The sequence below is a fragment of the Marmota marmota genome, unplaced genomic scaffold (genome assembly GCF_001458135.2).
Source record: "Marmota marmota marmota unplaced genomic scaffold, marMar, whole genome shotgun sequence".
Classification (NCBI taxonomy): domain Eukaryota; kingdom Metazoa; phylum Chordata; class Mammalia; order Rodentia; family Sciuridae; genus Marmota; species Marmota marmota.
Window position 1 is genome coordinate 14161033 of NW_025999880.1, and position 13478 is coordinate 14174510.

Below are 13478 nucleotides of genomic sequence, written 5' to 3' on the forward strand. Positions count from 1 at the left end.
GGGGCCGCCCGGGGAGAAAGGTGAGCCAGGCAAGCCGGGCCCTCCAGGGTTGCCGGGCGCAGGGGGCAGCGGCGCCATCAGCACGGCCACCTACACCACAGTGCCACGAGTGGCCTTCTACGCCGGCCTCAAGAATCCTCACGAGGGTTACGAGGTGCTGAAGTTTGACGACGTGGTCACCAACCTAGGCAACAACTACGATGCGGCCAGCGGCAAGTTTACGTGCAACATTCCCGGCACCTACTTTTTCACCTACCATGTCCTCATGCGCGGCGGCGACGGCACCAGTATGTGGGCAGACCTCTGCAAGAACGGTCAGGTGGGCCAGGAAGGGGCTTGGGGCTGGCCTGGGGGCAGGGCATCCAGTGTGCGACCCCTACCCCGGGGCAAATCCGTACCTGATCAGAGTGGACGGGCGCTTCAGGCAGGTGCATGTGGAGACCCCAAAGCCGCCCTCTTAGGCATTACTTGAGGGAATGGTCGGAACCGGGGGCAACCCTGACACCTCGGTTCCTGGATTCCGGTTTTAAGTCAGAAGCTGCTGGGCACCCGCATCATGGAAATGCGGGTGATAAACCCAACTAGTCAGATCACTAGGCTCTCGGACGCGCACATTGGCCTTTGGGAAGCCGATTCAGACCGATACCTACTGAGGACTGAGACTCCGGCTGACACCAACGGGAGATAAGGGAAGAGCAAAGACGGGCTCTGGGGCACAGCATAGGTAGAAGCAACCTCCACGCCCGCCAGCGTTTAGGCGCGCAGCTATGCGCACAGGCAGAGAAAGCGGGCTGCCGGAAATGTTCTGGGCACAAAGGCAGAGGGATCTGGCTCTCAGAGCCTTAGCTGCAGTACATTCCCGCCCTCGGGAAGGGACCGTTGGGCTAACCTGACACCCTTTGCAAAATCCTGGATTGCGCGATTCCTTCCCACCTTGCCAGAGGTACCCAACGCAAGAAGACGGCCTCTGGGGAAAGTTTTTCCTCCCGAGGCGGGGCGAGATGGAAACTCCCCTCTTGGTCTCTCAGGTCCAATTCTCTTGGCTCCTAGAATGTGGGAAGGGATCCTCTTGGTTCCCTGCAGTGCCCGGGGAGTCTGGTACCGGGACCATGTGTGCCCAGCTCTCTCCTTGGAGCCACCCAACCTCCGCCCAATCCTGCCCAGGGAGACGACCTTTCCCAGCTCCTAGAACACCACCTCCCTTCCCAGTGCTCCCTGCTCTTGGTGGCTTGAGGCTCTGGGGGGGGCGTGGTTAAGCCAGCATTCTTTAAGAAGAAGGGGACCCTTGGTCTGTACTAAAGCTAAACTAGTAGGAATTAGGAATTTTCTGCAATTGAGACCCAAGATCTTGTTGGAACCGCTCTCAAAGCAGCACTGCTGGCCTTGGGATCTGCAAAGCTTGAGGATCTGGGAAGGGGAGGAAGTCCACCTAAAACCTGTCTGGTGCTTAGAAGGCTGTCCCCTTTTCTCTTTCCCCTGCCTGCCCCTCCTTTCTCTAGTTTCTGCCTCTCCTCTCTCTCTCTCTCTCTCTCTCTCTCTCTCTCTGTCTCTCTGTCTCCTGTCTCTTTCCTGTGTCTGCCATTCCTCTTTCTGCAGCTTTTTTCCCCTGGGTCTAATCCTCCTCTTGCCTATTGCTTATGTCTCTCCCTCCCATTTGTGTCTATCAGGCTTTCCAGTGTCTCTCCTCTTTGTCCTTGGTTCCTGACCAAATGGGAGGCCCCAGTATCCAGCAAAGGCTCATTCTGCAGACATCCCCATGATTCCCCTTATTAATCACCAATAAGGGATGCAGCAATGTCACCTTCATTGATGGAATTTCTCCCAAAGAAAGTTTGGGCTGTCAGGAAGCTGAAGTTTCAGGAGGCTGGGGGCTTGCCTGGATAGGGAAATAGTCCCTAGGCCACTGCACTACCTAGACCCTGCACCACCTCAGGAGTCAGGAGGTGAGAGAAGGCCCAAAAGATAGTGTGGCTTGGAGTAGGACCACTTGCTTCAGTCACTTGGAGGTGGAAACTGTCCCCAAAGCCCCTTCTTTCCCCTCCAGCAGGGGCAGGATATTGGCAGAGCCTCATGAACGGGGCTCACAGTTGGGGAACCACAGGCTACTTACTAGAAAAAAAGAAGGTGACTTTAACTAGGGGTTTCAAACACCTAGTACTTCAACAGCTATCAGACACCCTTCTCTTACAAAACAAGAGAAAACAATGGGACCTACAGCCCCCTCTCCCATGTCCTTCATGACTTTTTCCACTGTGCCCAAGAGGCTCCTTTAATCTCACAGTCTGTTCCACATGTTAGTTTTGAGACTTTACTAGGATCCAGGTTTGGGGCCGGGTATCAGGGGTTTGATCCACTTGCACTCTAGGGCCTCATGGCTATGCAGGGGGGCAGTAGTAGTCATAAAATAGCACACCCTAATGATTTCTGTGTTAAAGGTGGGCTGGGAACCCAACTGGTGACTCCTGTTCCCAAATGTGTCCGTTGAGGGGAGTGATTCTGTGATACCTATCCTGTCTCAGACCAACCTGGTAGGGAGAGAGGATAGTGAATCTGGGTTCCCTAGGTAAGGAAACACAACTAGGGAGAAAATAAAAGGTCAAATGCAGGGAGAGGCTGACTCAGAGGTGGATTGGTACATTTAAGTAATCAGAGAAAAATAATGACAGGGCTACGCAATGGATGACAACAGAAGAAAGGAGCTTGGACCTCCCTCTCTGTCCTCAGGACCAGGGGCTACCCTGAGCTCTATGCTTTTCCTTCCTGGCTTCTTGCCTGAAGAGAAGCTTCCAGAACTTCTTTGGGAAAGCAGAGCCAAATCTGGACTCTGGCCCTTCCCCAAGCAAGATGAGTTGGAGCTAGGAGTGAGGTTGCCACCTTTGTGCCCTTTCCTGGTCCACTGGCCTCTGCTTGACCCTATAGTCATTACAACTTAAGAAACCTGAGGAAAGGACTCTAGGTCAGGAGCAGTGCCCTGCGTGAATGGAGCTGCCTACAGCTGCCTCCCAGCTCCACAGGTCAGACAGGCAGGGAGGACACAAAATTGGTAAACTGGGCTAAAATCGGGGGTCTGTATGGAACATGCCAGGCCTGTGGTCAGGGTGATACTCATCCAGGGAAGAGGGCCATGAGCAGGTGAGTATTACAAATGGGCCAGGGCTTGGCTAGCAGAGTCTTCTGAGGTGAAAAGAAGTGGCATATATACACTAAAGGCTGCAGGATAAAGACCAAACTGGAGATCAGCCTCTTATCAGGTGGCAGGAAAGGGCTCCCAACTATCCTCTCTGGTTCTACTATATTTCACAGCACAGGGCACAGTGCCTGGCACAGAAGGAACACAATGTGAAAGGTGCCCCTTATGGCCAGGGTGGCTGCCTGTGGGAGCCACACCTGCACATCCAAGACAGGGACACATTTCCTGGATTACCCTCCTCCCTACCCTGGGTCCCTGGTCAGATCACTGCCTCAGTTTCCTCTCCAGGTAGTCTCCAAGGTAGTCATTCTACAGTGTCCCCTGGTGACAAGGCACAGACTTGCTTTCCTGCTTCCATGGCAATTTCAGTTCCCCAGTTCCCCTTGGCCCTGAGGAGGAGCTGGATGCTTTAGCTGTTTTCAGTCTTGGGCAGAGAACCAGGACCCCTGGGTTCCAGTCCAGGATCCCCCACCATCTAAGGATGGAAGGGCATAAATTCTCACTGCCTCCATGGATAATTAGGATAATTACAGCAACAATCATGGTGATGAATAAATAATAAACATAAGCAAAACAGTTCTGATGCCTGTCACATCACCAGGAGATTCCTGATGACAGATGACTGTATTCTAATGGATTTTGCTATTAAGGAGCACACTGTTTTAATGAGTTAAGGCTAAATTAATCTGGGTAATAAAAATAATTGTTATTAGTAGTAATTTATTAGCAAAGATAATGAAATGCATGTGTAATAATAAATACTACCAGGATTAGGGCCCAGGGAACAATACAGAAGTTGGCTGCTTGCTTTCAGCTCTTCCCTAGTAGCTCAAAACCCCATCAAGATTTCATTTTTTCTTTCTTCAGCATCAAAAGGCTTTTTTAAAAGTGGATGTGGTGAGATGGGATCTTCTCATCCATTTTTCCAAACAGAGAAACTGAACTCCTGGACAGACAGCATCCCCCTTCATTTAATTTTCTCCCACCTTTAGCCAGCCCAGGAATTTTCCCAGCTAAGTGCTCCAAACAGTTCCTTTCCAGATTGGACAAGGGGTTGAGGGCAGAGAAGAAGCTGGAGGGATCTGGGCTTTAAGTGGAGGGTTGCTTGATAGTATGTAGGGCCCTCTTCATCCATTACTGCTGAGTCAGCAGCTCTTATGGCTGACCTACAGTTCTGCCTCCAGCCCAGGAAAGAGGAAAAGACTCTCCCCTAATTTGGCTTGTTTCCACCAAGCCATCTGTCCAGGTGGGCAGGAGGGGGAGCTGCCTCTGGAAGGGGCAGGATAGAGAACGGCCCACTTAATGCAGCCTCCCCTACCACAGTCACAATCCAGGAGATGGCTCTTCTCTTCCTGTTCTATACCCAGGGTATCCTGGGAAGGCCCAGATCCTAACACTCCTATTGCCGCAACTGTTGGAGAAGAATGTCTGGAGGTTATTCAGCTGCCACCATATGCCCCCAATATCTTATGCTTATAGTCAGAACTGCCAAAAATGGCAGCAGACTTCAAGCCCAGATGCAGGTACTCTCCTGACCCATTGTCCTATCTGTCCCTCCCCATCCCCCTGCATAATAAGGACCAGCAAGGATATCAGATCAAACTGAGGATTGCAGAGGGATGTAAGGCCCTGGCTTCCTTCTTTCCACTTCCTCTCTAGGGTAAGACAGGAGGAGCTGGAAGTTCTCTTTGGCCAGGGTTATAGTCAAATAGATACAGTGCACCTCCTTGAAGACTGGGGCCTAGGCCCAGTCAAAGCCTTCAGAGGGGAAAGAATTGCCAGCACTTTATTTTACTGCTCCAGTGTGGAAGATTCTGGAATGAGCTTCAGATAAGGAGTCCAAAGACCTGGTTCTGGTTCTGGTTCTGGAATGGTTATTTATTAGCAACCTGTATTGGTCCAGCCACATGACTTATAGGGCCAAGATGCATCCTTTTGTCCATCCATTGATATAAGAGAAGTGGGTGTGATTGAAATGTGAGGTACCATCATTATTAAACCAGAGTGAAAGAAATAATAGGAGAAAGGGAAGTCCCCCTGTTCCCTATGGGTCCAGAACTGCTTTCTCTGCAAAGAAGGATTTCCAGGTTGGAACATCCTAGAAGTACTGAGGTTCTAGGCAGCCCAGATGGTAAGATCTAGATAAGTTAAGGAGGAAGGCACCAAGTTGAGGTCCAGATAAGACCTAATGTAGAATCCAGGGCTCCTCTATTTCCATCTCTCAAAATTGTTATGTATGATTAGAAGGGCGTGGGTGGGGTGACAGAAGCAGGCCAAACTACAAGGCCCAGTTTTAGGGCCTCCAGATCCTTGCCTTGTGGCTGCCTCACCTCCCTACCCTCTCCTGCCACCCCACCCTCATCCCCACAGGTGAGGGCCAGCGCCATTGCCCAGGATGCAGACCAGAACTATGACTACGCCAGTAACAGCGTGATCCTGCACCTGGACGCGGGTGACGAGGTCTTCATCAAGCTGGATGGAGGCAAAGCGCATGGAGGCAACAGCAACAAATACAGCACTTTCTCCGGCTTCATCATCTACTCTGATTGAGCTCCCAGCATCCCTCTCCATCTTCTGTTCAACCCTTGGGCTTCCCTCCCAGGAGCGGCAGACAAAACCCATTCCCTACCGACCCCTTAGCTGCCTGGCCCAGGCTGCCAACCCTCCCCGGCTGTGATTCCCCCAGCCCACTCTCACCACACCCAGGCCATAGCTAGGCCTTCCCATAGCAGAGCACTCAGTTCTGTCCACAGGAGGCAGATTGACTGGAGGGCCTCAGCCTGCAATGTATATTTGCACAGTAGGACTGTTTACTGCCCACCCTGGCCTTCCAGCCAGTCTCAGCCTGGGAGGAAATTGGCAGAGTTGTTTCCTGTGCTGGAATGAGCTGCCCTCCAGCTCTGGGTTGGCTCTGCCTGGGGGAGGGGCAGGTTTGGGGCTGGATGGTTTCCCAGCACCCCTAAAGCCCTAGCCTGTCTGCACCCAGTCTGACCAAAGCTATAATAAAAACATTTCCACCCCATGAGGGTTTCAGTCTATGCCCTGGGGAGGGCTGCAGGAAAGCACTATGGACCTTGGTCTGGTGGAAGCTTTGGGGAGGATGGACAACCAGAAGCCAGTCAGAGCTGCTGGAGGAGGAGAGGTGTCAAAGGGCCTGATGCCCACCGCAGCCCATGTGGGCCTGGATGGCTGAAATGGGAAGCAGCCCATACATCATCTTCTTCCCTGGTGGATAAGTTCCATTTTGCCTTGTTGATAGTGGCACCAGCATTCCCAAGACACAGGCAGTCTTTAAACTGGGAGACCTAGGTTCTCTTTCCTGTAACACTGTGTATTATCCTGGTCAAGTCACTCCCCTCAGACTCAATTCTGGGTTAGTGACAGCCATGGTTAAGGAATAAGCTTTGCACTAAAGACTGGTTGACCTTGGTCCAAGCAAGTCACTTCTGGGCCTCAGTTTTCTCATCAGTAATATGTAGGTAAGAAGACCTATTCCACTTAATTGAGGATTGAAGAGGTATAACTTATGTGCTTAATAAACAGCTCTTATTATTTATACATCACTTTAACATTTGCAAAATGCTTTTATGTATGTCATTTCACTCAAGTTTCCCAAATGGCCAGGAGGTTGGATGGGTAGATTTCCTTCCAAGGAAGTTAAAGAGCTTGCTTAATGTGATATAGTTGCTAAGTTCTGTGATTGCACTTGAATCCAAGACTAAGTCTCAGCCTACCACTGCCTCCCTCACCTCTTGTAACTAGGGGATCATGACAGTCACACAATTAGGGCATTCCTAAATAATATAGGTTAATATTTGCAGAGCAACCACTATATGTCAGACTCTATATAAGCACTTTATATTTTTTCATAGATATGTAGTGGGGGGTAGCAGATTTATGGGAAATGCTCTTATGCTCTTTACCACAATGCTATTTTATTCATTTTAAGAATTTCTATATGCATTTATTTTTTTAATTCTTTTTTTTTTTTTTTAAAAACATATTTTTTTTAGAAGTAGTTGGACACAATACCTCATCCCATTCACTTATTTTTACGTGGTGCTGAGGATCGAACCCAGGGCCTCGCAAGTGCTAGATGAGTGTTCTACCGCTGAGCCACAATCCCAGCCCTCTATATGCATTTATTTTGAGGCATATATTTCTATGTGCATTTATTGCTCTTTGACCCAAATTGGTCTCAAATTCCTGGGCTTAATTGATCCTCCCACATAGCATACCATACTGCATCTGGCTGTTTTATCCATTTTAGATGAGGAAACTGAGGTTCAGAGAGGTTATGTAACTTGCCAAGATCACAGAGCTAGGAGAAGGCAAATGCCAATATTTGAACCACACACTGTCTTACCCAGGACACCAGATTTCATGAAGAGTTGGTATCTCCAAAGCAAAACTGAAGCTAGCATAGCATAACCCCAGCCCTGCCCTTCCATTCCCACCCCAGCCTTGCAGAAACCTGATGCATTTCTAAGCATCTGCCCTGGGAAGCAGCCAGGGGATGAGGCTCTTAGAGAATCCCAAGGCTCTACATTGAGGAAAGGTCCCATCTGGCTTCCCAGTCTGGCTCAGCTGGAGAAACAGGAAGGAGGGGTGGCCTTCCTCCTGGCTAGGCCCCATGTATTGGACCCTTGTCATGGCTGGCAGACTTGAATGACTTTCTTTATCCTCTCTTCTCTCCTCTACTTCCCCCTACTGCCAGCTGTGGCCATTTAATAAAATTAGCTTAATGCTTGTCCCTTCCCTGTGGGGTCTGGAGATTGAAATCTGCGGGTCCCCTCAAACCCAATAAAACCCCTGGCAGGTCTGGCTGAAACTAGAGTCTCTGTGGGAAGAGTGATTAGATTAGAAGACTCTCCTCCTGCCCCCAGTGCTGCCCACAGCTCCCTGTGATTCTTTATAGCCTCATTGGCCTGGAATTACGCAGCTGTCACACCTGGGAGCCAGCCACCACACCTGGGGGCTCCCCACCCCAGCCACAGAGGCCACAGGGACTGATCCAAGACCTCTGTTATACAATAAAAAGCATGTTAATCATTTCTGTAGTGAGTGCCTGCCTAGCTGGCTGGCTGACTTGCTTTTCTTTCTGGTGACTTGACAATCTTGTCATTTTGAGAGGTAAGACTAAAATCTGCACTTTGCAGATGAGGAAATCATAGTCTGAAGAAAATTTGTGACTTGCCCATGTTCAGTCAGAAAGTTTGTGGCGCAGCTGAGACTGGACTGAAGCCAAGGACTTTATACCTTTCTACAGGGCTCTAGGAGGGTCCTGCAGTGCCAGCTGCCAGCTGCTTGTCACTTGGGCAACATTCCTGCTGCAGAAGAGCCTTCTGGGGGACTGTCTCCCCCATCAAATTGCAACTCCCTAAGGGCAAAGTGTTTTTTCCCTCAGACTTGATATACCTGAGGGCAGGGACTGTCTCCACCATCAGACTGGGAAGCTTTCTGAAGGCAAGACTTGCATCTCCTCCATCAGAGTAGGAGGCCTCAAAGACAAAGACTGTTTTCTCCTCATGTCATCAGCTCCTCGAGGGTGGGATGTGTGTCTCCCCTGTGGTGGGCAGTGCAGAGGAGTCCACTAATGGCTCCTCTGTTAAATGAGGCCCTTTCTGAGATAAGGGGACAATCTCCACCTTGAAGCCCTCAGGTTCTCTGAAGGAAAGACTGTCTCTTTATCCAACTGGAGATTCTGTGAGAGCAGAAGCTATGTCTCCACCCCAGTCTCAGTCAGGGGCTTTTCTGGCACTGGAATATTCCAGGGGACAGAGCTGAGTGAGTAGTCAGAATGGCAGATTCACAATGGAGGAAGGAAATAAGAAGATTCCCCAGGCTGCTTTCCATTTAGAAAGATGGCTGACTAATTGATGAATAATATCCCTTCCAGGAGGGGTGTGAGGACAGAGGTGTCCCTGGAGCTCACCCACACAAGGAATGGCAGGCCAGCCTGTGCCCAGCCTGCTGCCAGCCCTAGGGGCTAGTGCTACCCTGGTTTCTGGGGTTATGGGGACCAGACGGGGCAGTGGGGCCCACCGCTGGGGGCTGCCCTAATTGGATGACTTTGCAGGAAGGCCAGGCAGGTGTGCTCGGCACTCTGCTTCAGCTTCCTACCAACACATCTGCCATGGCAAGGTCTAGGGGTTAATTGGCTCCCGCCTCACTCCTGGTAACCGATATTTCATTTACTGCTCGGAGGGGAGCTGCCCAGAGAATCAATCCTGGACAAGCGTCCAGGAGACAGGGGATCTAGGCAGGCACAAGAGCTGTTTCCAGGAGGAGTTCTGAGCCCCAGAGGAGGAGGCAAGAGGCAAAAACCCGGAGAAGGCAGCCAATTGTTCAAGGCTATTGTGGGCCTCACCAGAGTTCTGCTGACCCTGGCAATAGCTCCAGGACTCCTGAGGACTGGGAGAAAGCCCCACCGGTCCAGTGGCTTTGTTACCCCACCTAGATGTGTTGTTTTCCCTGCCCCCATTCCTTCTGCACTTATTTATCTGGGTGCCCCCCTCCCCATAAAGCTGTAACAGGTTAGATGTTGTTAATAAGGTTATTTTCACAAGTGGTGAAGGTATATTTGAAAAGCGGAATTGGAGGTGTGAGTTCCTCACTCCCTTCCAGGTAACAAACCTTACAATCCTACAAATGAAGTGATAATAAAGTGGAAGTGAAAAATCTATACATGTTTGGAACCGAAAGGGAGTGGAAGGGTCCCTGAGTGGTGGCAGCTGGGACTGGAGGAAAGAGACCAAAGAGCTACCCACCTCCCATGCTTTTCATATACTGAGCCCCATTTGCCTCATCTGCCAAAATTGAGAATCAAAGTTATAGGATGGGCAACTCCTATTACACAGCTGGCAAAACTAAGGCCCAGAGAAGAACTCAAGGTTGCTCAGGTTGGCTCAAGGCAGAGCTAGAACTAGAGATAGCAGGATCCAGTCTACCTGCAGGAAGAGGAGACAGAATTGGGTTCAAGTCCTTACCATCAGGACCTCCAAGTCAAGTCCTGTTTCAGGAAAAGATATTTCATTTCTCTGAGCCTCAGTTTCTCCATCTACAAAATGGGGGAGAAAATATAAAATCAAAATACCTATTTGAGGGTTGTCATGAGGGAGTGGATGAGAGCCTGTTTTATAAGTTGTGAAGCAAAATTCAAATGCATTATTATTATTTTAACCCAAGTCTCCTGAGCCCCATGATTTAAAGTTCTTGGTTTGTACTTCAATGCCTGGGATGGAGATGATGATAATGGAAGAAGATAAAGATTCCTGGGTTGTTCTCCTACCCAAAGTGAGTATGGGTGTGGGGTTCTAGGAGAGGGCTTCATATGGGTTACCCAGGAGGTAGAGCTAAGTATTGGGAATGGAGAGCCCTGGGTCCTCCAATCTCTAGTGTCAATTCTCTCACCCCTTTGCATCATGGGCTCTGATTTGGGGTGAGAGCAGAGGAATACAGCTGAGGCCCTGACTCACCCGTCTGTTCTGTCTCAACTTGCTCTGCTTGTTTCACCAAACATTACTGAATACTTCCTATAGGCAAGGCCCTAGCTTGGTGTCAAGGATCCAGAGATGGATGAGAAGCCACCAAAGAATCAAGATACCTGCAGGGATTGTAAAGATACATCCAAAATATAGTAGCATTCAAGGGCAGGCAATGTTTCACCTACTGGGAACAGAATTACCTCTGAGGGAGCTGGATTAAGTGAGGTTTACATTTTTTACTTGTATAATATTTGGAAAGGTTTTATGACAAGTATGTATTCCTCCAAAATCTACCCACTGCTTGGAGTTGTTGCTGACACTAACCTTTGGGAGAACAGAGTGCTGAGGGGTTTATCTTCTCTTATCCAAGGGCTGGAAGAAAATTGGAGCTGGAGGATCAACATATACATTCATCTCTGTATCAGTAATGTATCACTAGTATATGTATCATGAGCTGCTCTATTTATTTTGCATATATTCATTCATAAATGTAGTGGGGTACAGTGGTGCACAACTGTAGTCCAGCTACTTTGAGGCTGAGGCAGGAGAAATATTGCAAATCTGATCCTAAATTGCCAGCTTGGATAATTTATTTTCTCAAAATAAAAAATAAAAAGTGCTGGGTGTGTAGTTCAGTGTTAAGTACACATAAATTCAATCCCCAGTACCAAAAAAAAAAAAAAAGTATTTTGCATGTATTCATTCATTTAAACTGCACAATAATCTCTCAAGGAAGTTAATATCATCAAGTCCAGTTTTGGGGTGAGAAAACTGAGGCACTGGGAGATGAATTAGCTTGCCCAAGATCACATGGCTTACCTTTTCTGAGAAAATTCTCTTAACTGTCCCTATGCTTCCCTCGAGGGGAGAGTCGATTCTTCCTCTCTCCCAGCAGGAGGAGCCTTTCCTCCCCTAAGACATCTGGCACCCTTTCCCTCAATGCTTGCTACCAGGGAAGTCTATGCAGGGGGTGGGGCTCCTGCCTCTTCTCAGCTGGTGACAGGTAAGTTCCAGTGTTCCTCCACAACACCCCAAGGCTTGGGCTCCTTTGCTCCCTTAGTGAGGAGCCCTAGCCTGGACTAAGAAAACTGCTCAGGCCAAGAGTTACAGACTTTCCTCCTGCCCCCGACCACAGGGAGGAATGGGTCTGCAAAAACCTTGACTACAACTGCCTGTAGAACCCTTGCTTGTCATTCAAAGTCCAGGTCCACTGCCTGTTCTTCCATGAAGCCTTCCTGGACTCCTTCAGCAGTTAGCTGCCTGCCTACAAGGCTGGACTGAAAGTATCTTCCAAAGAGGACAATGTCTCAGTACATAGCACTGTGCCAGTTGCATAATAACCACACTACCATAATAGCAGCTATTTCTCAGCCTCCTTAAACTTCCACCTTTTCCTCCTGTGATGGGCACTGTATACACTGCCCAGGTCTCCTTTGGGACTGAAGGATCTATTCTACCAGCTGCTGGGAATGCTGCTAGCAGATGGCTCACAGCTACCTTTGGGGATCGCCTCAACTGCCTTGCTCAACGTCTGCCCTCTTCTCAGAGTAGCCTGTCCCCCATGACAGACTGGCATGGAAGTTTAAAGGCCTGGTCCCCTGCATGGTCTCCTACTCGAGACAACTCTGAGTGTCCTCCCAGATTCAGAGCTCTCAGCTCAACCTTCTCCTTTTGTCCCATCCACGTCCTTCCCTTCTCTTCCACGTTGTTAATTTTTTTTTTTAGAGAGAGTGAGAGAGGAGAGGGAGAGAGAGAGAGAGGGAGAGAGAGAGAGAGAGAGAGAGAGAGAGAAAGAATTTTAATATTTATTTTTTTTTTAGTTATCGGCAGATACAACATCTTTGTTTTGTATGTGGTGCTGAGGATCGAACCCAGGCCGCACGCGTGCCAGGCAAGCACACTACCACTTGAGCCACATCCCCAGCCCCCACGTTGTTAATTTCAACAGCACTCCTCCATATACCTTCCTGTGTACTGATCCTCTTCCAGAGCCTGCTTGGTCTAGCTGGATGTGGTGGCACCTACCTGTAATCCCAGCAACTCTGGAGGTACAGGCAGGAGGATCACAAGTTCAAAGTCAGACTCAGCAACTTAGCAAGACCCTGTCTCAAAATTTTAAAAAATTAAAAAAGGGCTAGGGAGTAGCTCAGTGGTTAAGATCCCCATCCCCTAGGTTCAATCCCTGATACCAAAACAAAGACTGCTGGGCAGAGCACTCAAACTGGTACACCTATTACCATTTCATTAAATATCTGCAAGATACTTTGTCTAGATTATATCTAATCTTTGTAACAAAGTAGATTTTACTCCCTATTTTATACTTCAGAATCTGAGGGTTTGAGAGGCTGATCCGCCCATGATTATTCAGCAAGTCCCTTCTCACCGCCCACAGCAGGGTCTGACTCTTCCTCTTGTCTCATTTCACCTCCATTTAATTTTCTGAACCAGGGTAGGACACCGGCAAGATTCAACTTAAAGGACACAAGCAGCACCTGTTCCCTTAGGGTCGGTCTCCTGGGGCCCTAAGCTCTCCACTTCACCCCAAACCTCTTTTAAAATACAAATAAATTTCTGTGAGAGGGGACCCTTAAATGGAAAAACTATTCTTTAACAGTTTTATTTCCCTTGGTAGTAAAAATGTTAAGAGTACCCTGATTTTTTATTTCTTTATAAAGACAACATCTTTGTATACTTTTCTTGTTTTGTCTTCACCAAACTAGCAGAGCTATTCCATTATATAGATGGCAATTGAGATCCAGGAAAGTGAATAAAGAGTTTGGGCCAAGTCAACCAAGAATTAA

The 13478-nt window shown here is 48.8% G+C and overlaps 1 protein-coding gene across 1 annotated transcript; it reads left to right on the forward strand.

Annotated features, from left to right (window-relative positions):
• Position 1: 1 nt before the first annotated feature.
• On the forward strand, positions 2-6212 carry C1ql1 (complement C1q like 1; the record flags this gene model as incomplete). Its single annotated transcript, XM_015495813.2, has 2 exons — positions 2-319; positions 5561-6212. Coding segments are annotated over 2 exons (498 nt in total), but the record flags the coding sequence as incomplete, so codon positions are not given.
• Between the last annotated feature and the right edge of the window lie 7266 nt (positions 6213-13478).